This window comes from Jaculus jaculus, chromosome 11 (assembly GCF_020740685.1).
Source record: "Jaculus jaculus isolate mJacJac1 chromosome 11, mJacJac1.mat.Y.cur, whole genome shotgun sequence".
Lineage (NCBI taxonomy): Eukaryota > Metazoa > Chordata > Mammalia > Rodentia > Dipodidae > Jaculus > Jaculus jaculus.
The window spans coordinates 108,826,359-108,854,228 of NC_059112.1; the positions used below are offsets into that span (position 1 = coordinate 108,826,359).

Sequence of the window (27,870 nt, forward strand, 5' to 3'; positions counted from 1 at the left end):
GGCTTTCCTGCGGGGCCTGCCGCGTTTCTTCCTGACGGGGCGCGACGGCCAGCTGCCGAAGCCGCGGTCCCTGCTACTGCGCCCGTACCGCTGAGAGGCAGCGGGGACGGTGAGTCACCTCGGCGCTTTCGAGGGTGGGTTTCGGCCGAACACCCCTTTTCCCCGCCGACGCGGGGGCTGGGCTTCGCCAACCTCGGGTCCGTGTGACCTCGGCCGCGGAGCCCCGCCCTCGCCCCAGGCGCCGCGCGGTCCTTGTCGGGATCCGTAGGCCCCCTACCTTAGGGAGCGTTGCAGGCGCGCAGACGGACTACAACTCCCAGGAGCCTTTGGGCGCGGGGGCGGTGTGCGGGCCGAGCCGGAGTGTCGGGGGCTCAGCCAAGCGCCGGACTAGACCCTCGGCTCTCTCCCTATACTGCCGACCTCGGACACCAGGATTGGGAGGTAATGGGGATCAAGAGTAGCGTGATGGGGTCCGTCCCCCCACTTTAAGACGTTGTCGAGAACCGGGGAGCCTGAGGGATTCGGTGGTGGTTGCAGCCTTGGAAATGCGGTGGGCAGCTTTTCGGGGCCGTAAGCGGCTGGGCCCAGTCCCGGAGGTTATCAACCCGGAGGGCCTGGCCGCTAGCAGGGTCCCTCTCACCACCCCTGCCTACGGTTTCCGTAAGGGAACGCTGTGCCGCTTCTTCCCAGGAGATGGGGAGGGAGGAGCGGGGCTTCTGTCGCGAGAAAACTCTACCGGCAGACTAGCCCACTGAGACCCGCAGAGTGACCTTGGCGGTCCGGGAGGAAGCCGCCGCGTTCTCCCTCCCCCACCCGGCTTGCCAGCGCGTGCCGATCGGGACGTGGCTACCTCTGCGTGGCGCTCCCGCAGGGCGCTGGGAAAGGCTGCGGGCTGGTCAAACTCCACGCCGTTCAGAACCTTGGTGGATTTGGCTTCCCTGGGGCCTCAACAGGTGTCCGGGGAGATGGAATAAATGGCCTAGATCCATTGCCTGCGAGTGACCTGGCGTTTCCTCAGCGCCCCCCCCCCCAAGTTTCTGATTGAGTAGTTAAGGGGTGCATCCCAGAAATCTGTATTTTATGAGCTCCCCAGATAATTCTCATGCACATGGGACTGAGGCCTTTAGTGTCAGCGTGATGATCAAGGGTCCTGTGCAAGCAACATCCTGTAGCTTTTACGTCAGCATTGTATTTTACTCTGGGCAGCGCCCTGCCTGGATATGCAAGATCGCTCTCCTTGCTACTATGCTCATTCTTTTGGGGTTGACAGATGGGTGGGAAGAGGCGTGCCAGCTCTGCTTGCCCTCTGCTTATAACAGAAAAGATATTCTCAGTCACCCACTGTCTCAAAAGAACCTTCTGTCCCAACTGAGAAAGTTGAATTTCACAGTGCATACCCATGAACCACCACCCAGAATTACAGTTGACATTGTGCCTCATCACTCGCACACACTCATTTGTGTATGTATGTCAGATACGTTGAAGATGAGCCGGGCATGGTGGCGCACAACTTTAATCCCAGCACTCAAGAGGCAGAGGTAGGAGGATCTCCGTGAATTATAGGCCAGTCTTGAGACAACATACTTAATTCCAGGTCAGCCTGAGCTGCAGCAAGACCCTACTTCAAAAAGAAAAAAAAATGTTGAAGATAGCAGTATATTTCCTTTCCAAATGGTTAAGCGTGCACATCATTAAGTCTTAGGATTTGTGGTTTTTTGTTTTTTTTTTTTTGACAGTGTCTCCCTCTAGTCCAAGCTGACCTGGAATTCACTTGTAGTTTCAGGGTGGCCTCAAACTCTCGGTGATCCTCCTTTGTATGTCTCCCAAGTGCTGGGATCAAAGGCGTGCTCACCATGTCCAGCTGATTTTTTTTTTTTTTTTTTTTTTTTGAGGTAAGCCCAACAGAACTCACAGTGATCCTCCTACCTCTGCCTCCCAAGTGCTGGGGTTAAAGGCATGTGCCACCATGCCTGACTAGCTTTTTTTTGTTGCTGTTGTTATTGTTTTGTTTTTCAAGGTAGGGTCTCACTCTAGCCCAGGCTGACCTGGAATTCATTCTGTAGTCTCAGGCTGGCCTTGAACTCAACAGCCATTCCAACCACTGCCTTCCAAGTGCTGGGCTTAAAAGCATGTGCCACCATACCTAGCTTGATTTTTTTTTTTTTTTTTAAATCAACACAGACCCTGGATATGTGGAAGCCTGTCTTGTGCCTCCCAGTACTGAAAGTCCAGAAGAAAATTAGAGTTGTTTTTTTTTTTTTTTTTTTTTTCATAGGATGGGGTTTCTGGAACCAGTGAAGACCTTTATAAGGATTTTTTTCTTTCATTTGTTCATTCATTCTTTCTTTTGTTGTTGTTGTTGTTGTTTAGTTTTGTTTTTGTTTTTTCGAGGTAGGGTCTCACTGTAGGTCAGGCTGGAATTCACTCTGTATTCTTGGGGTGGCCTCAAACTCACAGTGATTCTCCTACTTCTGTCTCCTGAGTGCTGGGATTAAAGGAGTGTGCCACCACAGCCAGCTCATGTTCCCTATTTCTGCTCTTAGAAAGATTCTAGAACCACAGCTATTTTCAAATTTTATATAAAGCCCCTATAGTCAGGCATGGTGGCTTTTTAATCCTACATAATTAATTCCAGGTCAGCCTGGACCAGAGTGAGACCCTACCTCAAAACCAAGAAACAAAAACAAAAACAAAAAAATTAGGGAATATGTAATGAGTACTTCAGGGAACAAAAACTGTTTGTGAGGAAAGAATGGAATGTGTCCCAGAGGCCAGGTTGTCCCAGTAGATTATGCTGCCAATAATTAAAGTGAATTGTCTGCTTGCTCAGCCCCTGGCCTTGTACTCTTGGCTCATTTTGTACATTATATATTTGCCCAGTTGGAACTTGCTGATTTAGTGGGTGTTTTCTAAGCTCTAGGGGAACAGAATTGGTATGTGCATTTGACAATCTCTTGGTGCTTATGAATTAGGGGTCACCCTTAGGCCCCCGTGCTTGGTTCCGTAGCCACAAACACTAAACTGTCATGTACTGTGGCCATTTGAGATGGTGAGAAGGACATCCTGTGAAAATTCATCTGTTTTCAGAAACACTGTTCAAGAGTCAAGGCATAGTTTTTACTCCAAAGAGCACACAAAGTTCAGTTCAAGTCTTGGCATTCTGTCTTCGTCCTGTAAGTGGAGGATGTGCTGGTGAGGAGGCAGTGTGCTGCTGGAGCTCTGCAAAGGGCATTGGCCTTTACTGGGATGACAGGAGGAGAGCCTGGCTGGCGGTGATGACGGTAGGCTTCTTGTCTCATGAAAGAATTGAAAGTACATTGCACAAAATTTTTAGAGCCACACAAAAGTTTGTTTTATCCATCTCCATCCAGGATTCTCCCAAACACTTTTCTTTTTCAAATATTTTATTATTTGAAAGAGAGAGAGAGAGGGAGGGAGAGGGAGAGAGGAAAGAAAGAGGCAGAAATAGAGAATAGGCTGGGCGTGGTGGCGCACGCCTTTAATCCCAGCACTAGGCAGGCAGAGGTAGGAGGATTGCATTGAGTTCGAGGCCACCCTGAAATGACATAGTGAATTCCAGGTCAGCTTGGGCTAGAGCAAGACCTTACCTTGAAAACAAAACAAAACAAAACACAAAGAACCCAAACAGAAACAGAGAATAGGTGCACCAGGGCCTGAACCACTACAAACAGATTCCAGATGCATGTACCACCTTGTGCATCTGTTGATACTGGGCAATCAAACCTAGGTCCTTTGGCTTTGCAGTCAAGTGCCTTAACTGCTAATCCATCCCTCCAGCCCTCAAACACTTTATTTCTTTGTTGGGTGGCGTGTGGGAAAGCTGCATGTGATGGAGTGCTGTAAAGGGGAGTGTGAGCAAAGCCTTGGGCCTGCCAGAGTCCGCAGCTCCTCCAGACGCTGAGCCTGTGGCCAGCTGGGTCTGCCAGGTGCCTCTTAAGTCAGCAGGCAGTGCTCTGGTGATCATGATGGGATCCTGGGACCAGCATGACCTAGACTTGGAGACAGTAGACCACATTGAAGGCTTCTGACCGTGAAGCTGTGTGACAGGCCATTTCCTTTCCCAGAAGCTTTATTTGCTACATTTAGGTCAGGACCAACACAAAGGCCAGATGCAGGAGACCTGTGTCTACTGCAAGTGCTAAAAATAAATAAATAAATAAATAAATAAACTGGATTCCATCATGTCAGACAAAAGAACGACAACATGAGGCTTTATATATAATGTCAAGATGTCCGACATATGGCTACACTCGTGCTCGCCTTGTAGTCCCAGCTACTCTGGGGGCTAAGGTGTAAGGACCGTTTGAGTCCAGTAGTTTGAGTCAAACCTGAGAAACATAGCAAGCCTCTGCTTCCAGAGGGGGAAGGGAAGTCCAACCTTCTTGCCCAGAAACCAGGTGTTATGCATTGATGCATTTTTGTAACATTGGGTCTTCCTTCCTTCCGTCTGTCCATCCATCTGTCCTTCCTTCCTTAGGTAGAGTCCTGCTTTAGCCCAGGCTGACCTGGAATTCATTTATGTAGTCTCAGGGTGGCCTTGAAGTCATGGCGATCCTCCTACCTGTACCGCCTGAGTGCTTAGACTAAAGGTGTGCACCACCATGTCGCTGGGTCTTTTTTTTTTATTGACAACTTCCATAATTATAGACAATAAACCATGGCAATTCCCTCTCCCCCCACTTTCCCCTTTGTACCTGCACTCTCCATTGTTCCCCTTCCCCCTAGCTGGGTCTTTTTTAAAGATTTTTTTTATTTATTTATTTGATTATTTGAGAGTGACAGAGAGAGAAAGAGGCAGATAGAGAGTGAGAGAGAGAATGGGCGCGCCAGGGCTTCCAGCCACTGCAAACGAACTCCAGACGCGTGCGCCCCCTTGTGCATCTGGCTAACGTGGGACCTGGGGAACCGAGCCTCGAACCGGGGTCCTTAGGCTTCACAGGCAAGCGCTTAACCGCTATGCCATCTCTCCAGCCCTGGGTCTTTTTTAAATGTTTAATTTTTGTTTGTTTCCCTTTCCCCTTCTTTTTCTTTCACCTTTAGCCCTCCTTCCTTATGCCCTCCCCCAACTTAGCTTTTTTTTTCTGCTTTCATTAAGTTAACCAGACTGGTCTTATTTATTTATTTTTGAGAGAGAAGAGAGGGAGAAAATGGGTGCGCCAGGACCTTCAGTTGTTGCGAATAACTCCAGATGTGTACCCCCTTGTGAGCATGTGTGACACTGCGCACTTGTGTCACTGTGTGTCTGGCTTATGTGGGACCTGGAGAATTGGACATGAGTTCTTAGGCTTTGCTGTAAAGTGCCTTAACCACCAAGCCACCTCTCCAGCCTCACATTGGTCTTGAATTTATTCTGTAGGCCATGCAGACCTTGAACATGTAATAAATATTCTTGCCTTAGCCTCCCAGATAGCTAGGATTGCAGGCCTATGTCACCAGGCCTCCTCCTCCCTGTTTTCATTCCTACACATGTTTCCTGTGTCCTCTCCCTCCCTTCCTCTTTCTCTCCCTCTTTTATTTATTTTTTGGTTTTCAAGGTAGGGTCTCACTCTAGCTCAGGCTGACCTGGAATTTACTATGTAGTCTCAAGGTGGCTTTGAACTCAGCGATCCTCCTACCCTTGCCTCCCAAGTTCTGGGATTAAAGGTGTGTACCACCATGCCCGCCTCTTTTTGTTTTTTTGTGGTAGGGTCTAGCTGTAGCCCAGGCTAACTTGGAACTCACTCTGTAGTCCCAGGCCAGCTTAGAACTCACAGGGATCCTCCTACCTCAGCCTCCACCTCATGCACCACCGTGCCCCACCCACGTCCTTTTCTCTCTTTATCACCTTGTGTTCCTCTCTCCTTTACTCTTGTGTGAATCATAGCTCATACTCAGACTTATGTCCCCTTATTTGCATACATACATAACGCAGTGGTACACGTCTTTAATTATAGCACTTGGGAGGCTGAGGTAGGAGAATCGCTGTGAGTTCAAGGCCACCTTGGAACTACAGAGTGAATTCTATCCAGGTTAGCCTGGGCTAGAGTAAGACCCTACTGAACAAAAAAAAGAAAAGTTAGGATCCACATATGAAAGACAACTTGCAGTTTTTGTCTTTCTGGGCTTGGCTTATCTCAATTAGTAAGTTTTTCCAATTCTACTCATTTTCCTGCAGATTTCGTGGCTTCAGTTTTCTGTACAGCTGAGTATAACTCCATTGTATATATGTGCCACATTTTCATTATCAAGCCATCAATTGATGGACACTGAGGTTGATTCCATTTCCTACTGATTGTGAGTAGACCAGCAGTCAACGTGGACGTGCAAGTATCTCTGAAGTAACATTGGATCTTTACAGAAAACATTCCTGTCAGCTTTTCAGTGCTTCTGATTTATGAATGCTGTGAATACCTGAATGGTCTGTTCATTGGGTAAACCAACACTATCAGTTCTTGTACAACCATTATGTAAATCAATATGGAGGTGTCACCTAAGAACACCTGTTCAAATCTTCATAGCTAGACACATGGTGATGTAAGCACATGATGCTGTACATATGCACAAGGGGGCACATGTGTCTGGAATTTTTCACAGGAGCTGAGGCCCTAGTGCGTCCATTCACACACTCTCTCTCTCAAAATAAAAAAAAATAAATGGAATAAAAGAAAAAAAAAAAAGGCTGGGCATGGTGGTGTATGCCTTTAATTCCAGCACTTGGGAGTCAGAGGTAGCAGGATTTCCATGAGTTCAAGGCCAACCTGAGACTACATAGTAAATTCCATGTCAGCCTGGGCTAGAGTGAGACCCTATCTTGAAAAACCAAAACCAAGGAAAAATTTTTTTAAATATATTTTATTTATTTGAGAGAAAGGGGCGGGGGGGGGGAGGGAAGGAGGGAGGGGGAGGGAGAATATGGGCATATCAGGGCCTCCTGCCACTGCAGACAGACTCCAGATGCATGTACCACCTTGTGCATCTGGTTTATGTGGGTCCTGGAGAATTGAACTGGGATCCTTTGGCTTTGCAGGCAAACACCTTAAACACTAAGCCATTTCTCCAGACCCCCCCCCCCAAATTTAAAAAAAAAATTATTTGTAAGGAGAGAGAGACATAGATAGACTCTGAATTTCTTGCGGTTGCAAACAAACTCCAGATGCATGCACTACTTTGTGCATCTGGCTTTATATGGGTACTTAGGAATTGAACCCTGGGCTGGCTGGCTTTGCAGGTAAGCACCTTTAACTCCTAAGCCATCTTCCCAGCCCTCTGGGTTGCATTTGAGAATTCTGTCCCCTTGCTGCTTCATGAGGAGATTTCACAGTTGAATAACATTAAGTACAACTGCCTTAACAAACTGGGGAAGTGTAATGAGATTTGAACGCAGTTTGGGGCTCTTTGTGCACTATTTCTCATTGCTTGTTCTCACATATCATCCTGTGAGAAGTAGCCTGGGCACAACTCTTCCATTTGAGGAGGCAGCTAGTTTCCAAGTGGTAAGAAAGCAGGGCTGGGGAAATGGCTTAGCAGTTAAGGCACTTGCCTGCAAAGCCTAAGGACCCAGGTTTGATTCCTAGGACCCATATAAACCAAATGCACAAGGGGGCGCATGTGTCTGGAATTGGTTTGCAGTGGCTGAAGGCCCTGGTGCATCCATTCTCTTTCTATCTGCCTCTCTCTTTCAAATAAGTAAATTAATAATTAAAAATAATAAGAGCAGGGGTAAACACCCAACTCTCTTGAAACAAGGAAGGACAGGGAAATGTGGATTTTCCTGGCTCCACTGAGTTGTGTTGCAGAGTTGATTATGATTCAAGAAGTGATACTCTTCCTGTTTTGAACTTTGGTCCTAAACAAAGGCGATTTCAGGAGGAAGCCAGCAGAATGTACCCTTCGCTGTGGCTGTGCTCTGGCCCCAGCACTGTAGGCAACGGCCATTTGGATTAGAAATAGCATAGGGTGTCCATTGAGAATGATCTCAAACCTCATGGGCTCATTAACTGCACAAACATGAAAGGTGGTTCAGAGAATGCAGAGCACGTTATGCTGGGGCTGAAATAGACTGATAGGTTTGGAATATGAGGCAGAACCTAGACTTTTCCCCTTGAACCTTGACAATCAGATTAAATAGTGTAGTGATTTTTAAATCATGGAGTTAAAAAAGACGTGTGTTTGTGTGTGTGTGTGTGTGTGTGTGTGTGTGTGTGTGTAGTTTGAATTTTTGGAAACTTAGTTGTGCTCTCAACTTTACCATGTTGAATTGGCATTGTACAGAAATTAATAGCCATATTGACCTAGAAATGTTAAACTCAATTTTTTGTCCATTTGAACAGGGGTAATGCACTGTATTAAATATTTAAGGTCATATCTATGTGGGTTTGATTACAGAAACTCAAGCATTTTTTTTTTTCGAGGTAGGGTCTCACTCTAGCCCAGGCTGACCTGGAATTCACTATGGAGTCTCAGGGTGGCCTCGAACTCATGGCAGTCCTCCTACCTCTGCCTCCCAAGTGCTGGGATTAAAGGTGTGCGCCACCACGCCCGGCTCTGAAATTTAAGCATTTTATAAATTAAAAAAAAAAAAAAAAAAGGCTAGGTCATGCTTAAAGAGAAAAGTATGGAACCCCCTTTAAGCTATCCACATTGGTGACGGAGGTGGGGCAAAATAAATAGGGCCCTTGGGAGTGCCAGCCAGGCTCTGATCCTATGGAGAAGCTGCTCCCTAGCACCATCTATGCCTTCTAGGATCGGCAAGCCTGGCTGGCAGACCAGCCCTTGAGTACAATTTTCAGATTCCCCTGCTGTGAGTGATGCTGCCCTGAGGTTTGAGCTCTCCACCTGCCATCCTGAAGGGTCCCAACCTACAGCACTCTAGAGTGGCTACAGCACTTACTGGGCTTGCTTCTTCTGTGAACTCTTTCTATTTTATTTACTTATTTATTGTTTTGGTTTTTCGACGTAGGGTCTCACTCTAGTTCAGGCTGACCTGAAATTCAGTATGTAGTCTCAGGGTGGCCTCGAACTCACAGCCATCCTCCTACCTCTGCCTCCTGAGTGCTGGGATGGAAGGTGTGAGTGATCACGCCCGGCTTCATGTGGAGTCTTCTCAAGAGGTCACTAGTTTTCCAGGTACATCTGAAGCTCCCTAAGGGCTGGTGCGGTGGTGAGCTGAATGTTCTTGTTAGAGGGTCCAGTGAAATGTTGGCTGAATTAAGGAGTTAAGGGTTTTGATTCTTCAAATACATAGTCAAAGGAAAAGAAACTTGACTAATGATGTCTTTGCTGAATAAAACTGCCTCATACTTGAATTTGAAGAACCCTTCCTTGTTCAGGGGAGAAGGCCTCAAGTGACCACCCCAGCTTGTCACAGTCTTGACGTGCTCCGTATTTGTTGTACAGGCTCCCCATCCATTAAGATAGATAACCCCCAACTTGATTGCATAGGAAAATGCCTGACACATAGTAGGTGTTCAGTTGAATTGGTTGAAGAAAATAAGGTTACTGTCTCTATCTCTGTTGTCTTGTCTTCCTCTTAGCTTTTGAGGTATAGGACCATGGTGTTTGGGCTGTGCCCTTTCCTGAAGTGCTGGTGATACCTTGTTTGGGGGGAGAGTTCAAGGTAGGGTCTCACTCTATCCCAGACTGACCTGTAATTCACTGTGTAGTTTCAAGGTGGCCTCAGACCCAATGGTGATCCTCCTACCACTGCCTCCTGAGTATACCACCATGCCTGGCTTTAGTGATACCTTTTTTTTAAAAAACTTTATTTTTATCTATTTGAGAGTGACAGAGAGAGAAAGAGGGGGAGAGAGAAAAAGAGAGGGAGAAAAGGGGGAGGGAGAATGAATGGGTGCGCCAGTGCCTCTAGCCACTGCAAACGAACTCCAGACACATGTGCCCCCTTGTGCATCTGGCTAGCGTGGGTCCTTGGGAATCAAGCCTCGAACCGGGGTCCTTAGGTTTCACAGGCAAGCACTTAACTACTAAGCCATCTCTCCAGCCCGGTGATACCTTTTTAAATAGAGCTTGAGTTTTCAAGTGTACAGTCATTGCATTAGGTTCAGAAGTCAATGGTAACTGCCTTTACTTGCTTTTTTTTTTTTTTTTTTCTGAGGTAGGGTCTCACTTCTAGCCCAGGCTGACCTGGAATTCACTGTGTAGTCTCATCTTGGCCTCAAACTCACAGCAATCCTCCTACCTCTGCCTCCTGAGCAATGGGATTAAAGGCGTGTGCCACCAAATCTGGCCTTCTTTTGAAATTTTTTTATTTTTATTTTATTTTTAAAGATCTTATTTTTATTTATTTATTTGAAACAGAGAGAAGGAGAGAGAGAGGGAGAGAATGGGCTTGCCAGGGCCTCTAGCCGCTGCAAATGAACTCCAGACACATGCGCCCCCTTGTGCATCTGGCTAACGTGGGACCTGGAGAATTGAACCAGGGTCCTTAGGCTTCACAGGCATGTGCCTTAACCGCTAGGCCATCTCTCCAGCCCTTATTTTATTTTTTTGAGGTAGTGTCTCACTCTGGTCCAGGCTAGACCTGGACCTGGACTTGGATTTCACTATGTAGTCTCAGGCTGGCTTCAAACTCATGGTGATCCTCCTACCTCTGCCTCCTGAGTGCTGGGAATAAAGATGTACGCCACCATGCCCGGCCTCTTTTTAAATTTTTATTTATTTATTTGCAAGCAGAGAGAGAAGAGAGACAAGAGAATTGACACGCCAGGGCCTGTAGACACTGCAAATGAATTCCAGATGCTTGTTCCCCTTGTGCATCTGGCTTACATGGGCCCTGGGGAATCAAACCTGGGTCCTTTAGCTTTTCAGGCAAATGCCTTAACCACTAAGCAATCTCTCCAGCCCGAAACTGCTTTTTAATGTCCTGAAATAGCCTCTGAGCAGCACAGAAGGACCACTGCTCGAGGAAGAGTTTGTTTCATGTCCCATTTTCTTCTTTTTTTAAATTTATTTATTTATTTATTTGAGAGAGAGAATGGGCACACCAGGGCCTCCAGCTACTGCAAACGAACTCTAGATGCATGTGCCACCTTGAACATCTGGTTTATGTGGGTCCTGGGGAATTGAACCAAGGTCCTTTGGCTTTGCAGGCAGGCAGGCACCTTAACCGTTAAGCCATCTCTCCAGCCCCTACTTTCATTATAAAAATATATATTTTTTAAATAAATAAATATGTATATATATTAATTATTCATTTATTAGAGACAGAGGGAGGAAGAGAGAGGTAGACTGAGTACAAGAGAGAATGGGTGTACCAGGGCCCTCAGCCACTGCCAATGAATTCCAGATGTATGTGCCACCTTGTGCATCTGGCTTATGTGGGACCTGGAGAATTGAACCTAGGTCCTTAGGCTTCACAGACAAGCACTTAACCACTAAGCAGTCTCGCTAGTCCACAGTTCCATTATTTTTAAATTTTTTTTGTTTATTTGAGAGTGACAGAGAGAGAAAGAGGGAGAGAGAGAGAGAGAATGGGCGCTCCAGGGCTTCCAGCCATTGCAAACGAACTCCAGATGCGTGCGCCCCCTTGTGCATCTGGCTAACGTGGGTCCTGGGGAATCGAGCCCCGAACCAGGGTCCTTAGGCTTCACAGGCAAGCACTTAACCGCTAAGCCATCTCTCCAGCCCTCATTATTTTTAATTTTCAAATTTTTTTCAAGATAGGGTCTTGCTCTATAGGCTGGCCTGGAATTTACTATGTAGTCTCAGGATGGCCTTGAACTCATGGCAGTCCTCCTCCCTCTGCCTCCCAAGTGTTGGGATTAATGGCGTATTCTCCTGCCTCTGCCTTTATGCGCTGGGGTTATAGGCATGGGCCACCATATCTGGTTTCAGATGTATTGTGAACAACATTTTGGAGATTATGACAGAAGAATTGAGAGTATTGTAGGAGCATTGAGTGTATGTCAGGAGAGCTGAGTCCTGGCTTGGCTCTGGCATCTCTGAGTAGCCAGGATAAATCCACATCACTCCTCAGCCCACTCCCTAGTCTGTTGCTCCTTGTCTTGCCCACTATAATCTCCAGCAGAAAACACAGTGCCTACCTTTGGGTGCTTAGTCAATGTTTGACACCAGTTGGATGTCAGCTGATAGTTTAGATTTAGTTATCTCTGATGGCTTTTCAAGCTAGAAGCGTGGTCTCAAGATGACTAAGTCATAGAGAGGTCTATATATGGCCAAATGTGGCAACCCTAAACACTCCCGTTTTCCCAAAGAGGAAATCCAGAACAGCTCTCCCATTCTAGACAGTGTGAGTGAACCATCCTAGGGCCCCTTGTCAACTTCGAATATTAGGAATTTAGTTACCCTTGTTAAATTTGCTTCCTGCTCCGAGTTCCCAAAGCACTGCTTTTTGTTGTTTGTTTTTGGAGGTATGGTCTCACTCTGTCTCAGGCTGACCAGAGATCCTTCTACCTCTGCCTTCTGAGTGCTGGGATTAAAGGTGTGCGCCACCACACCCAGCTTCCCTTAGCACTTCTTTGCCACACTTCCTGTGTGCGTTTGCAGGCATGGCTGTCTGGATCCATTATGCCACAGAGCAGGCTGTTGGTGAAGGCTGTGCCCCTGGATAGATCAGTGTACCCAGGAGCAGGTGCGTTTTCTTGAGCCCTCTTGGAAAGACTGTTCATGCACATGGAAGAGTGCCATAGTTTTATCATTGCCGTCCATGTCTGCCACTTTTCCCCCTGAGGTAGGCTCTTGCTTTAGCTCAGACTCATCTGGAATTCACTCAATAAGTTGTCTCAGGCTGGCCTCAAACTTTCAAGTGATCCTCTTACCTTGGCCTCCTGAGTGCTGGGATTAAGGGCGTGCACCACCGTGTCTAGCTAGGGCTCTGGTTTGCTGGTTTAGAAGGGATCGTGGTGTTTCTAAAACGAGCTCTCAGCTCCCATGGCTTGCCTGAGGAACAGGTGCTGATGGCTTGTTTATCCGCAGCTGGTTGTCCATCCTCATTTCCTCGCCTTGTGCATTTCCATCGTTTTCTGTGCCTGTAGCAGACACACAGAAACAAGCTCCTGAGCGCCGAGCCACCTGGGTGGCGGGAGGGCCTTGGGTGAGGAAGGAGCCTGGCCTCTATCCCTGGCTCTGCTCCAGCCGTGGCCTTGGGCAGCCCTGATAACCTCCTCATGTGAGTGTATCTGGTGTCCCCTGGGGATCTGCTTACTTGCCCTTCTCTGTCACATCACCTGCTGGCTCTCCAGGCAAAGCCTCCATGGCTAGCTGACTCTGTGGTTAGAGAGAAGTGGGAGGTGAGAGACCCAGTAACGGTCCTTGCCCCCACCCCCATTTGCAGAAGTCAGTGGTCTAAGGTACCTTTCTGTATTGAGGAGGAATAATACAAATTTAATGGTTTTGAACACTTCGAGGAAAGAATCACTTTAAAGGCACTACTCATCATAGAAAAACTAGAAACTACACATCAGTAAAAAGCTTCTAGCCAGGCGTGGTGGCATATGCCTTTAACCCCAGCACTGAGGCAGAGATAGGAGGATTGTTGTGAGTTGAGGCCAGCCTGAGACTGAGAGTGAATTCTAGATCAGCCTGGGCTAGAGCAAGACCCTGTATCAGAAAAGAAAAAAAAAAAATCTACATTTGTATTTACCTATTAGCAAATGGTCCAGAATTTTACTATGTATGGAAAAGAACTAAGGGAGAATTACACTGTTTACACTGTCCCCCCTTTAATATTTATTTATTTGAGAGAGAAAGAGAAAATGGGTGTGTCAGGGCCTTTGGCTGCTGCAAACAAACCCCAGACATGTGCACCCCTTGTACATCTGGCTTACGTGCGTCCTGGCTTATGTGGGTAATTGAACCTGGGTCCTTTGGAATTGCAGGCAAGTGCCTTAACCACTAAGCCATATCTCCAGCCCATTTTTCCCCACCTTATTTGCAAGCAGGGAGAGACAGAGAATGGGTGCATCAGGCCACTGCAAAAACACCAGATGTATGCACCACTTTGTGCATCTGGCTTTACATGGTTACTAGGGAATCAAACTCAGGTCATTAGGGTTTGCAGGCAAGCTAACTCTGAGGTATCTCCAGCTCCCTGGTTACATTTTTTTATTTTGTTTTTTGAAGTAAGGTCTTGCTTTAGCCCAGGCTGACCTGGAGTTCACTATGTAGTCTCAGGGTGGGCTTGAACTCACAACAGTCCTCCTACCTCTGCCTGCCAAGTGCTGGGATTAAAGGCGTGTGCCACCACGCCTCGTCTACTTTGCTTTCTTTTTTACTCTTGTTTGTTCATGTTCATTCCATTTTTCCAGGTCAATGAAAATAGCTGTCAGGCTGGGGAGTCACCCCAGTGGGTAAAGTGCAAGGGCGAGGGCCAGGGAGAGTTTAGATTCCAGCACTATGTAAATGTTGGGAGGAGGGTAGTGGCCCACGTGTAATCCTAGGGTTTGGGAGATGAAGGAAGGATTATTGGAGCAAAGCTTGCTAGCTGGAGGAGCAGAATCAGTGAGAGACCCTGCCTCTCTGTCAGTGAGGTGGAAAATCATTGAGGAAAACACCCACCATCCTCCTCTGGCCTCTACATACAAACACTCATGTGCGCCTGCCTGTACATTGTACCCATATGTTACGAACAGGCACACACAAGAGTCAGTCTGGGGCTAGAGAGATGGCTCAGTGGTTAAGCGCTTGCCTGTGAAGCCTAAGGATCCCGGTTCGAGGCTCGATTCCCCAGGACCCACGTTAGCCAGATGTACAAGGGGGCACACGCGTCTGGAGTTCGTTTGCAGTGGCTGGAGACCCTGGTGCGCCTATTCTCTCTCTCTCTCTCTCTCTCTCTATCTGCCTCTTTCTCTCTCTGTCTGTCACTCTCAAATAAATAAAATAAACAACAAAATTTTTTTTTTTAAAGTCAGTCTGTGTCATTTTCAGGCATGAGTGCAGTTACCCTTTGCAGGGTGGGGTTGCCATCCTTTGGGCTGAACACAACATAGTGATGCATGTAGACTCCTTTGCTTAAGAGTTGCTGCCCATGTGTCCATTATGTCTCTGGGTAAGTACCTTGACATGGAATCCATGGATCCAAAGAACGAGCAGGAAGCACAGCTGTCCTCCAGAGAACTAGAACTGTCCTGTTGCCGTGCTTTGACACTGTGTCGCAGGAAAGGACAGGGTACAGCATGATTGTCAGTTATGGTTGTCATAGTTCCTAGAAGTCTTACTACTATTTAGCATATAACTGCTAATCCTAGCTGCTTTTGATTATGCTTCCCAAAGTGTTTTTTTTTTCCCCCCAACTTCTTTCTTATGCTCTGCGTGTGTCTACATAGATACAAATTACAAGATCGCTTGCATTGTTTTTTGCATACTGAGAGGCAGGCTGTGAACTGTGTGTTCCTCACACATGAACTTTTGTGCCTCAAAACTGGGTCAATAAGAAAACACTCCACTGGGCATGTTGATTGAGGCAGAAGGATTAAGAGTTCAGGGGCAGCCTGGGCAGCATAGTAAAATCCTGTCGCAAAAAAACAAAAGCAAAAGAAGAAAAAAATTAAATGGTTCAGGGTTCAAGTGATGGCATCTGAGAAAAAGCACAGCATGCCCTTCTTAATCTGCCTCCATAGAAACATTGGAAGACGTGTCCCAGACCCGCTCGTGCTAAGGACATGTCTCTGACATGCGTTGAGGGGCTCATTGGTGATCCTTCTTCCTGTTGTAGGAGTCCAGCCTTCACCAGGGCTGCTGAGATGGAGGTGGACCTGTAGAGGATGTGCCGTTTCCTGCCTGGTATTTTGGAAGTAGTGTCTCTCTGGTCAGCCAAAGGGAGTCCTAGCCTGGGCGCCCTAACAGATGCCTAAATTAACTGTAGATCTGTGCAGGACTTGGTGGAGAGCAAGATGGTGAAGGCTCAGGGCACTGGAGCCGTTTCCGCAGCATGTTTATAGGGGAGCTCCTGTGTTGACTTGCAGCACTTTCTGTGTGTCTCCATGAAAGAAGCCTGTCAGGATGGTACATGTTGGTGATTCCTCATAGGGACACAGTAAATGCTCCAAGTGAACACCTCTATTCAGTCAGGCATGGTTGCTGGAGCTACTGTAACCATACTCCATGTTCCAGCCAGCAGGAAAGAGAAAGGGCCAGACTGAGTGGCCTTCCCGGAGCCCAGGCACTATGACCTACAAGTCCTTGGCGAGAGCTTAGTCAGATGGCACAGCGAACTGCAAGAAGGGCTGGAATAGCTAGCTAATTCACTGCTGCCATAGGCTAGAAGTATGGGGAATGGGCTGGAGAGATGGCTTAAAGAACAAAGCACTTGCCACGCAACTCAAGTTCAGATCCCCACCTACCTATGTAAAAAGCCACAAGCTGCTGCAGTCTTCTGTAGTCCCAGCACTTCCATGGTGAGCAGGGAGGTGGAGTAAGGAGGATTTTCCAGAAGCTCTGGGATTCAGCTATCCTTCTGAACACAGTGGTCAACGAGATCCTGCCTCAAATGAGTTGGAAGGTTCAGACTGACCAAAAGTTGTCCTCTGCCACATACATGCTCTATCTCTCTTATACACACATATCAAATTTAAAAGAAATGAGAATCTGGAAGAATGAGGCTGAGTGTTGTTCCTCACGGGTCTTGTGACTGTGCCCTGTGACACAGGATTGCAGCCTCGATTCGAGGCTGCGGAGATGATTCACTGGTTAAAGGCACTTGATTGCAAAGCTTGGCATCCTGAGTTTGATTCCCCAGTGTCACGTAACAATCAGATGCACAAAGTGATGCGTGCACCTGGAGTTTGTTTATAGTGGCAAGTGGCTCTGGGAACCCCTCCCTTGCTGTCTCTGCTTATAAATAAATAATATTTTATTTTTAACTAGGCATGGTGGCACACACCTTTAGTCCCAGCACTCGGGAGACAGAGGTAGGTGGATCACCGGGAGTTCATGGCCACCCTGAGACTACATAATGAATTCCAGGTCAGCCCTGGCTAGAGTGAGACTCTACCTTGAAAAACAAAAACAAACAAAAAAAAAATTTATTTGAGAGAGAAAAGGGGAAAGAACAGATATATAGAGAGAATGGGTACACCAGAGCCTATAGCAGATGCAAACGAACTCCAAACACATGCACCACCTTATGCATCTGGTTTACTTGGGTACTGGGTAATCGAACCTGGGTCCTTTGGCTTTGCAGGCAAGCAAGCACCTTAACTGCTAAGCCATCTCTCCAGCCCATAAATAATATTTTAAAAGTTCCTGGGCTTAGCAGTTAAGGCGCTTGCAAACCTAAGCGCCCACATAGAGCACAAGTGGTGCGTACGTGTGGAATTTGTTTGCAGCAGCAGGAAGCTCTGGCGTGCCCATTCTTTCTTTCTCTCTGCCTCTGTCTTTCAAATAAATGAATAAGAATATTTAAGTGGTCTATTCCATCCCAACCTCACATACTGATCATATTCTAAAAATAAATAAAAAGATTTTTCGTAGATGGCATGGCCTCTGCTGGGCTAGGAACAGACTCCACAGGTCAGAACTGGTGGGGTCATACTGGCTTCAGGACTGAGGCATTGGTGCCAGTTGAAACTCATTCATAATAATGACGACATTAATAACAAAAATGAATAATGATCATGACAGGTTCTGCTTACTCAGTGTTCTTGCGGCCAGGCCCTGTTCTCTTGCAGTAGTCGTTTTGTACATCCTCTATTAAAATTTGCTCCCACTCTGAGAGCAAAGCCAAGAATGAAACAGGCTCTGATGCACAGCTGGGAAATGGTAAAGCTGGATTCAGTGTGGTGGGCGCAGAGCAGCAGGTGCTTCCCTGGGGTGCAGTCTTCCCAGAGGGGACCCAACATCCACAGGCCACATGAGCTCCCTTTGGCAGTGGTGCCTTGATCTTGCCTTCAGACACTAGACACACTCATTCTTTTTTTTTTTCTTCAAGGTAGGGTTTCACTCTAGTCGAGGCTGACCTTGAATTCACTATGTAATCTCAGGGTGGCCTTGAACTCACAGTGATCCTCCTACCTCTGCCTCCCAAGTGCTGGGATTAAAGGCATGAGCCACCATGCCCGGCCACACACACTCATTCTTACTGGCTTCCTCCAGTACAGGGGATTTTGAAATGTGATCCTTAAGGGCTGGGGAGACGGTTCAGTGGTTTGGGGAGATGGTTTAGTGGTTAAAGATGCCTGCTTTTACCAAGCACCCACATAAAGCCAGATGCACAAAGATGTGAGTGTGTCAATTTGTAGAAGCAAGAGGCCCTGGTGTGTGCCTCTCTCCCTCAAGTAAATAACTAAAAAGAAATATGATACACACCTTTAATCCCAGCACTTGGGAAGCTAAAGTAGGAGGATCACTGTGACTTGAGACTACATACTGAATTTCAGATCAGTCTGAAATTTGAGGGAGACCCTACCTCGAAAAACCAAAAGAATAAAAAAGAAATATGATTCTTAGTCTTGTTAGTAGCACAGAGAGTATTAGTTACCTTGCCTTTTTGTATTGTACTGGCATTTGCGGAGGTGGTGCAGAACCAAGCAGGTGTTGGGGCCTAGCCGGTCAAGGCAGAGGTGCAAACCTGTGCTATATACACAGCACACACTAGCAAGGCAGGGGCAGATGAAAAACAGTATTAAAGGTTAGCTGGGCTGTTTGGTTTTTTTTTTTAAGATTTATTTTATTTATTTGAGAGTGACAAGGAGGCAGAGAAAATGGGTACACCAGGGCCTCCAGCCACTGCAAATGAACTTCAGATGCATGCGCCACCTTGTGCATCTGGCTTATGTGAGTCCTGGGGAATTGAGCCTTGAACCCGAGTCCTTAGGCTTCACAGGCAAGCGCTTAACTGGTAAGTCATCTCTCCAGCCCATTTTTTTTTAACCAAAAGTTACTAACAAATTAAAATAATTAGGACCGAGCCTTTTACACTCTTAAGTTTCTCCCAAGAAAATGGCCAGTGCAACAAAACTAAACATAATTGTGTCCTCAAGCCTGTGGCTGTGGCCTAAGAAACATGCATGCCCACCCCCTCCAAGGTCCCTGCAGCCGTGAGCAGGGCTGCCTTCGCTAGCCTGGCTTTGGGTCAGTTGCATTGCTTTCCACAGTGCATACTGAATAGTTGTGAGCTGCCAGGGGTGCCAGGGCACTGAGACCTTGTACTTGGAACTCCTCTAGGGAATAGGAGGCCCAGAGGAGAGCAATTGAACCCAGCACACCCAGGGGTCTCATTCCTTCCCCATCTACCACCCTGGCAAAAGCTGTCCTTCAGTGACTTGTTTAGAATTAGATTCTTTTCAAAGTCTATCATTTTGGCTAAGGCTGGATTGTATACACAACAGGGGTCCCATAAGATTATGTGATATCATAGCCGTCTTAGTTTGCATAAGTATATTCTGTGATGCGTACGTGACAGGAAATCACCTAGCAGCTTTTTTCTTTTTTTTTAATTAAGTTAATTTTTATTACAACTTCCAAGATTGTAAACAATATCCCATGGTAATGCTCTCCCTCCTCCCACTTTCCCCTTTGAAATTCCACTCTCCATCATATCCCCTCCCCCTCCCAATCAGTCTCTCTTTTATTTTGATATCATCATCTTTTCCTCCTCTTATGATGGTCTTGTGTAGGTAGTGTCAGGCATTGTGGGGTCATGGATATCCAGGCCATGTTGTGTCCTAGTAGCTTATTTCTTAGAATGAATCCACATTGTTGTGTAGTTTGGTGATTTCAGTATGTTCACAACGTGCAGCCATCACCCTTGTAATCCTAGACCATCTATGTCCCCTCGATAGGCAGCACACCCCTTCCTCTGGAGGTACCCCTTCCTCCGGAGGCACCTCTTCCTCCGGAGACCGGGCTTGCAGGCCTGGAAGGGGGCAGTCCACGGAGAGAGGGGAAGGTTGCATGATGGGTCCAAGGCCTTGCACTTTGGGCAGGTTTAGTTTTGTGCTGTCCATTCTCACTGTTTGCCTGACTTAAAGCTAACCTTTTCCCCTCTGTGAGTGGAAGAGTTGAGGTTCTGGCGCTCCACTTTACATGACAGTGTTTTCTCCCTGGAGCAGAATCACATTTCACATGGCCTGAGATGGGGGAGGGGGCACTGAGGCAGTTTTGCTGGGTTCAGTGAACCCTGCAAGCATCCCAGGATGTCACTTCCATCCTGGGAAAATCCCCAGCTGGCAGCTCCCAGAGGAGCTAGAGCCTCTGCACAGGCTTTGTAAGCAGGCCAGGCACGCTGCCCAGCCGGGGGCTGGATGGCCGAGCAAGGGAATCAAATGTACGCTCCCTGGAGGGGCTCCACCCCTAGAGGACCCTACATTTGACCCTTGCACTAAGTGGGCCCCAGAGCACCCTTTGCTGCTGAGCAGCCTGAAAGGCGGATGGCAGTTCAGATTCAGACATCCTCAGTCAGTTGGGAATGTGGGATGGCAAGGCTGGGGAGAGGTACCAAAAAGTGGCTCTGTGCCCAAAAGTGGTGGGCAGGCTAGGAAAACTGGGCCTGTCCTGGGAATGAAGCTGTTGGGGTGGGGGATAATAGGCACAGACAGGTAGGGCAGAGTGACCTGCTCTCAGGTGGTTTGAGTAACTTCCCGCAGGACATGGCGATGCTAGGTTGTGCTGGTCATGGGTGGGGGGCCAGTCTGGACTACCTATGCTGGTTTTATCCCATCAGACCAGGAGAAGGTGTCGCCCAGTCTCACTCACTCGGATGCCTCACCCCTTCCTTTCCTGGGACTTAAGTCTGCCCCCCACTCCTGCTAGCCTCGTTTCCCAAGGTTTCCTTGTTGATAGCCTCAGTGATCAGATTTCTGATGAGCAGCTCAGGGAAGGTGTAGGCTCATGCCTGTGTCAGAGCCTCAGTTCCTGCTGTTTCTGCCCCATGCCTTTTCCAGGCTGGAGCCTTGTAATTTGTCAGGACCATTGCTGACTGGCTAGGCCTCCACCTGAAAAAAATGCCGTGGAAGGGACATTGAACTCTTTGGTCAGTATTTGCAAAGCCCTGTAACAGGGACACCTAGTAACCCAGGCTTTCCCTGCACACATTTCTGGATACTGTTCAGTTCCTGTTCCTATGTTGAATTCTGGAAAGTACCCCTGCCCCTTGAGGGCCAATGGGTTCTACATTAGGTGGGTTCTACTGCACAGGCCTGAGTGTGGTACTCTTAACATCCTCAGTGCTGTGGCTACAAATGGGAAAAGGGAATTTAAGGCTCTGAGGAAATCCTTGAAGACCCCTGGCATGTGACTGAAGACTGTAACCCTGGGGACATCACGGCTTGCTTGCCTTCTCTGTACACTACAGACAGGACAGGGCTGTCCTGCAGCGGGGCTGAGGCAGAGGTGAAACTTGGAGCTCCAGGAACGTACCTGACTGAGAATATCAGAGTTGTTTTTGCTTTACTGGGAAAGAGAGCTGTCATGCTTGCGCCGGTACTACGCTGTGCCTCTGACGGTGAGCCTGCAGGCCCCTCCTAGCTGTGTATGAGCACACTGGGCAGCTCCTGGGCTCGAGAGATCTTATGAAAGATGTTCATCCAGGAATGGTGGCCCACAGCTGTAATCCTAGCACTTGGGAGTAAAAGCAGGAAGACTCGGCCATAAGACCTGGTCTCAAAACAAGTAAGCAGTGTTTTAACAGTGAAGGCGCTGGCCTGCAAAGCCTGAGCATCCAGGTCCCAAGTAAGCCAGATGCACATGTGTCTGGAGTTCATTTGCAGTGGCTGGAGGACCTAGCGTGCCCATTCTCTCTCACTCACTCTCTCGCTCTGTTGCTAATAAATAAATAAGAAGAAAAAATAAGGTTGATAATGGACTTATGCCTTTTTTTTTGTTTGTTCATTTTTGTTGTTTCAAGGTAAGGTTTCACTCTAGCTGAGACTGAACCTGAAATTCACTATGTACTCTCAGAGTGGTCTTGGTCCTCCTACCTCTGCCTCCCAAGTGTTGGGATTAAAGGCGTGTGCTACTATGCCCAGCTCTTTAAAAAAAATTTTTTTTTAATATTTATTTGTTTGAGAGAAAAAGAGGCAGATAATACAGAATGGGCATACCAGGGCCTCCAGTCACTATAATTGAACTGCAGACACATGCATCACCTTGTGCATCTGGTTTTATGTGGGTACTAAGGAATTGAACCTGGGTGCTTTGGCTTAGCTGGCAAGTGCCTTAACCACTAAGCCATCCCTCCAGCCCCTTAAATATTTTTTGTTTTATTTTTTTTAAATTTTATTTATTTACTTACTTGACAGAAAGAAAGGGAGGGGGGAGAGAAAGAGAGAGAGAATATGAGCACGTCAGGGCTGCCAACCACTGCAAACTCCAGACACATGCGCCACCTTGTGCATCTGGCTAACTTGGACCCTGGGGAATCAAACCAAGGTCCTTTGGTTTTGCAGGCAAATGCCTTAACCGCTATGATTCCTCCACCCGGTAAGTTTTATTTTTTATTAGAGAAAGAATGGGTGCCCCAGAGCCTTGAGCCACTGCAAATGAACTCATGTGCCACCTTGTGTATCTGCCTTGTATGGGTCCTGAAGAATCAAACCTGAGTTCTTTGGCTTTGCAAGCAAGTGCCTTAAGCACTAAGCAATCTCTCTGGCCCATTATGCTTATTTTTTTTCCAAGAATTTAATCTATGATTCATTTTCTTCCATTTCTCAGAAAGTACCAATAGTTGAACTCAAGGTTTAGAGTTGGCTCCCCTGGCCTTGCCACTGATTTTCCTTTTTTCTGGGGGTGGGGGTTTGAAGTCGGGTCTCACTCTATCTCAGGTTGACCTGGGACTCACTCTGTAGCCCCTGGCTTGCCTTGAACTCACAGTGATCGTTCTACCTCTGCCTCCCAGGTGCTTGGACTAAAGGCCTGCACCACTATGCCTGGCCATTAAGTGTAAGTGATTTTTTTATACTTAATACTTATATTTATGAAGCAAAGTATGATGCTATGTATGCTATGTAATCCCAGCATTTGGGAGGCTAAGGCAGGAGGATGAAGAATTAGATACTATTATATATATAGTGAAACCCTTTCTTCCTAGAAGTGAGGGAAGGACCACCACCACCATCAGACCTTTTAACCCCAGGCTCCCTGGCCCTGGCAGAATTACTTGATGCCCCTGTGGTTGGACTATAAGGACGATAGGCTCTGGGTCAGGCTCTGCTGGGAGAGTCATTTTCACTTTGCACGCACTGTTGCGTTTTGTGTTTCACATTACTGCTTTCAGATAGTAAAAGGTACTACCAATCCAAAATCCTATTAATGGCTACCCTAATATATATATAATTTGTTTGAGAGAGAGGAAGAGAAATAGAGGAAGAGAATAGGAATGCCAGGGTCTCCAGCCACTGCAAAACAAACTCCAGATTCATGTGCACCCTTGTGCATCTGGCTTACATGGGTCCTGGGGAATTGAACCTGGGTCCTTTGGCTTTGCAGGCAAAAAAAACAAACAAACAAAAAAAAAAAAACAAAAAACCTTAGCCACTAAGCAATCTCTCCAGCCCATGGTTACTTTTTTTTTTTTTTTTTTTTTTTTTTGGTTTTCTGAGGTAGGGTCTCACTCTGTCTCAGGCTGACCTGGATTTAACTACGTAGTCTCAGGGTGGCCTCGAACTCACAGCGATCCTCCTACCTCTGCCTCCCGAGTGCTGGGATTAAAGGTGTGCGCCACCACGCCCGGCTTCCATGGTTACTTTTTTTGTTGTTTTTTTTTCCAAGATAGGGTCTCACTCTAGCTCAGGCTGACCTTGAACTCACAGTCACAGAGATCCTCCTACTTCTGCCTCCCAAGTCTGGGATTAAAGGCATGTGCCCTTATGCATGGCTCAATGGTTACTCTTATCTAAGCTTCTCTTGTTCTTCACTAGTACCTAACAGTAAATGTTTGGGAATTTTGTGAGGGAAAAAATGAGGCAAAGGGTTTCACTTGACTGACCACTCCTTCCTGTCCCTGACCCCCAGGCTAGAGTCAACACCAAGGCTCTCTCTGTATTGTGATCTGTGGGGTCTGTTGGAAGGGCGGGTATCCACAGCTGAGGGATGACACCTGAGAGGGCCATGTGGAAGCCTGAAGGCTGAGGGAGCTGCTTTCCTTTTCCTCCCACAGCTCCTCAGAGCCCTGTCCCAGCGAGCAGCTGAAGTGCCAGGAGCCCAAGGTGAGGTCCCCTCTGCCCTGCTGCCTCCCTGCCTCAGAGGTAGAGGAAGTGGCCTGAGTGCCAAACTGGTTCTGGTGAGCTTTGGCCGCGGTTCCCAACTGGGATTGCTGGGACAGTATCTTACATCACTAGGCCTTGTCCTCAGGGTCCTGTCCCTACCGTCCAGCTTGCAAAGAAGTGGCCTATACCCAAGTGTAGGTGGTGATGGTGGTCCTCTGGGGAAGGTGGGGCATCCCCAGTGCCAGCTCAGAGGTCACTGATGCTCCCATGGGAATCAGTCTTGGTCCACCAGCCGTGACCCTCTCCAGGCAAGGAGCTCCTGTGGGAGGATCCACAGGAGGCTTTGTGTGTTTGGGCTCAGTGGGTTCCTGAGGACGGCCACATACCTTGTGTGGTCGTCCTTGCTGTGTCCCGAGCCTGAGTGAAAGCTGAGAGCTGAGTTCAGGTTGTTTTCCCTCCAGGTCCAAGAACAGCTGTGACGATGTCTAATGAACCACCCCCTCCTTACCCTGGGGGCCCCACAGCTCCCCTACTGGAGGAGAAAAGTGGAGCCCCATCTACCCCAGGTAGGTAAGGTCACCCCTTGGGGTCCCTGCTGAGCTCTCCCTCCACTCTCCAGGTAGAACAGTTCCTGCTTCATGATCACCTTGTGTATGGAAAGCAGCTGAGCCTCTCTCTCTCTGCCCCTCTGACCAGGTCGCACCTCCCCAGCGGTGATGCAGCCCCCACCAGGCATGCCACTGCCTCCTGCTGACATTGGCCCCCCACCCTATGAACCACCTGGCCACACAATGCCCCAGCCTGGCTTTGTGCCCCCTCATATGAGTGCAGATGGCACCTACATGCCTCCAGGTGGGTTAGGAAGGGAACTGAAGGCGCCATGGGGCAGCTGTCATCAGCATTTGCTGTGGAAAGTCATCACTCGTGCTGTGTACATAGGAAAGGGTGGCACAGACAGGACTTGTCATGCCAGAGGATGCCCACTCAGGAAAGGGCTCTCAGTTACAGTGGGTGTTGGGGGGCATTTCCCTGGCAAGGACATGACCTCCAGTGGAAGTGGAGGTCTCAGCATCTGCTCGTGAGTGGCCTTTCTGGGGTTACCACTCAGATCCTAGGCCTGTGTTACTGGCTGGGTCAGACTGGGCTGGTCCTCGCTGTATTAGACATGACATGCAAGAGAAATGGAAGGAAGCAAGGGGGAAAGCTGGGCCACTTGGTGTCACGAGGTAGGGATCCAGGACTGGGTCGTTATGAATGGCCAGCTTGAGTGAAGGCCCCCACCAAGGCCTCCTCCCACTGGTGCTCTAGTCCTCACCTGGAGAGGAGCAGGAAGCACCGGGCTGGGCCCTGAGCACTGGGGCCTCAGGTTTTGTGTTCCTCCCTCATGGGGACAAGTGGTCAGCCAGTGATTGCTCTGCTCTGTCTTCTGTGCTGTTCCAGGTTTCTACCCTCCTCCAGGCCCTCACCCACCCATGGGCTACTATCCAGCAGGACCCTACCCGCCAGGGCCCTACCCTGGCCCTGGAGGCCACACAGCAACAGTCTTGGTGCCATCGGGGGCTGCCACCACAGTAACCGTACTGCAGGGAGAGATCTTTGAAGGTGCGCCTGTGCAGACAGTGTGCCCCCACTGCCAGCAGGCCATCACCACCAAGATCTCCTACGAGATAGGCCTGATGAACTTTGTGCTGGGTTTCTTCTGCTGCTTCATGGGGTAGGTGAAGTGTTGGCAGGGTGGGCACTTGTATACACCACCTCTGACCCTTCTCTTCCTTAGCTTGGCCCTCCTGTCTGTTTCAGGTGTGATCTGGGTTGCTGTTTGATCCCCTGCCTCATCAATGACTTCAAGGATGTGACGCACACATGCCCCAGCTGCAAGGCCTACATCTATACGTACAAGCGCTTGTGCTGACGGACCCAGACTCGGACTCCTCCACCTGTCAGTTTGGCCCCCTGTGCTTTGCTCCCCGTGCTCAGTGGTTGCTTCCCCCACACACCCTCCTCCCTCTACTTGGGGCTGGAAGATGTGCCACTGTTCCCTGGAAAGTTCAGTCCTGCCCTCACCTTGCCTTACCCCGAGTATCTGACTCTTCCAGCAAAACTTCTGTTGGATATAAGGCCAAGGACCAGGGGATGGCCCTGAGCTTCTGTTGTGGATTTGCTTGTGTGCAATCCAGAAAATGGAAAGGGTCTTCTATTGGGGTCCTCATTCCTCCATGTCTGTCCAAGGTCCAGGCTCAGCTCAGTTCCTGGCTTTCCCTGGGACCAAAAGCAGCCAAGAGCAGTAACAGTTCCTGGGGGTGGGGGGTGCTGAACCTGAACCAGTTGTTTATGACCTGCTGGGTCAAGCAAGGTGTTGTGCCAGGATCTAAGCAGGACAGGGTCTTAGAGCCTGGGTTTGTTGTGGGGTATGTTGCCTCTGAGGTGCCAAAGGCAGGGCAATACAGAAGTAATGACTGCCAGTCTTGGCCCTCAGAACTCTCAGGTATGGAAACCCAGACTTCTACTCCCTGTCCAGGTACCCAAGAGCTGCCTGGTATAAGATGGACATGCCAGCTCTTACCTAGCTTCCTGTGAGTTTGTGTGCACACCTTTCTGGCCACACCTCTGTGAATCCCTGTTATTTTCTTGGGCCAGAATGAACACCCAATGAGCCTAACCTGTCCTGTCCTACCCCATGTCCTCACTGTGTGAGTGCAACCTCTGGTGGCTTTCTGGATCCCAGATGGCATACTGATGGTTGTAGGTTCACTGGATCTCTAGGGTGCTCTCTCTGTATTGGTCTCTTTGAAGTAAATGCTGGATCCTTTGCCTCAACTGACTTGGCTGCCATGCCCAATTTCACATCGGGGTGTTCCATCAAGGACAGCTGGGGACCAGGAAGAAACCAGGCGGGGACATGAGTCCTTAACAAGAGTGCAAACTCAAACCTATTTGCTGACTGGTTTGTGAACATGCCTGTGTGGACGCTGTATCCTGCTACTGTCCTGGAAACGCACTCCCACTGCATGGCCTCCTGTCACTGTGAACTGTGGCCTGCTCTTGGTTTGTAGTTTCATTAAATTGGCCCTTTCACTCCAGTGCCCTGGGCCTCTGCTATTGCCTGGCGTCCTTCTTTTCTGAGGGACAGGGTGGGGCTACAGATTGTCCACAAGTAGGCAGTGGGCTGAGCCTGGGAACACATTCACGTCAATTATCCTGCCCTGGGGGAACCCAGCTGTGATTGGCCAGGGCTGGTTGCAGCACCCTTTGTTTCCAGCCATCTAAATACTACTCTGGAACCCAGCCTGTCATAGCTGCAAGCTAGAGCCCTATCCCCAGCTTGGGCTTCTTAAGTGAAGAGGGAGCTACTGGGATGAGGCTTATGGAATGAAGGTTAATGATTCAGTCTGAGCATCTGAACTGTGATGGTGGTGGGCTCAGCCTCCAGTTAAGTTTCTTATTTTACCCTTTTTCAAATAAAATTTTTATAGGTAATAGATTCCTACTAATAAAGTACTTCACACTTTTATTTTAGACCCTGAATTGTTTAAATACAAATATGTACTTTATCTTTATTTTTTTTCTTGAGGCAGGGTAGCCCAGGGTGACCTGGAATTCACTATGTAGTACGAAAGTGGCCTTGAACTCATGATGATCCTCCTACCTCTGCCTCCCAAGTGCCACCTACCTGGCCAAATTTTTTTTTCTGATTTATTTATTAGAGACAGAGTGCCGCTGCAAAGGAACTCCAGATGCCTATGCCACCATGTGC

The 27,870-nt window shown here is 48.1% G+C and overlaps 1 protein-coding gene across 6 annotated transcripts; it reads left to right on the forward strand.

Annotated features, from left to right (window-relative positions):
* Positions 1-27,196, forward strand: Cdip1 (cell death inducing p53 target 1). Of its 6 annotated transcripts, none has more exons than XM_045130193.1 (7): positions 1-109; positions 22,808-22,851; positions 24,068-24,116; positions 24,578-24,682; positions 24,813-24,968; positions 25,557-25,830; positions 25,917-27,196. In XM_045130193.1, exons 4-7 carry the CDS (start codon positions 24,598-24,600, stop codon positions 26,026-26,028), a joined length of 627 nt encoding a protein of 208 aa, XP_044986128.1. In that variant the 5' UTR covers positions 1-109; positions 22,808-22,851; positions 24,068-24,116; positions 24,578-24,597; the 3' UTR covers positions 26,029-27,196. The 6 variants fall into 6 exon arrangements, with proteins under 6 accessions (XP_044986128.1, XP_044986129.1, XP_004652285.1 ...); XM_045130190.1 differs by lacking the exon at positions 1-109 and adding an exon at positions 336-441; XM_045130194.1 differs by lacking the exon at positions 22,808-22,851 and having other exon boundaries at positions 4-109.
* Positions 27,197-27,870: the final 674 nt, after the last annotated feature.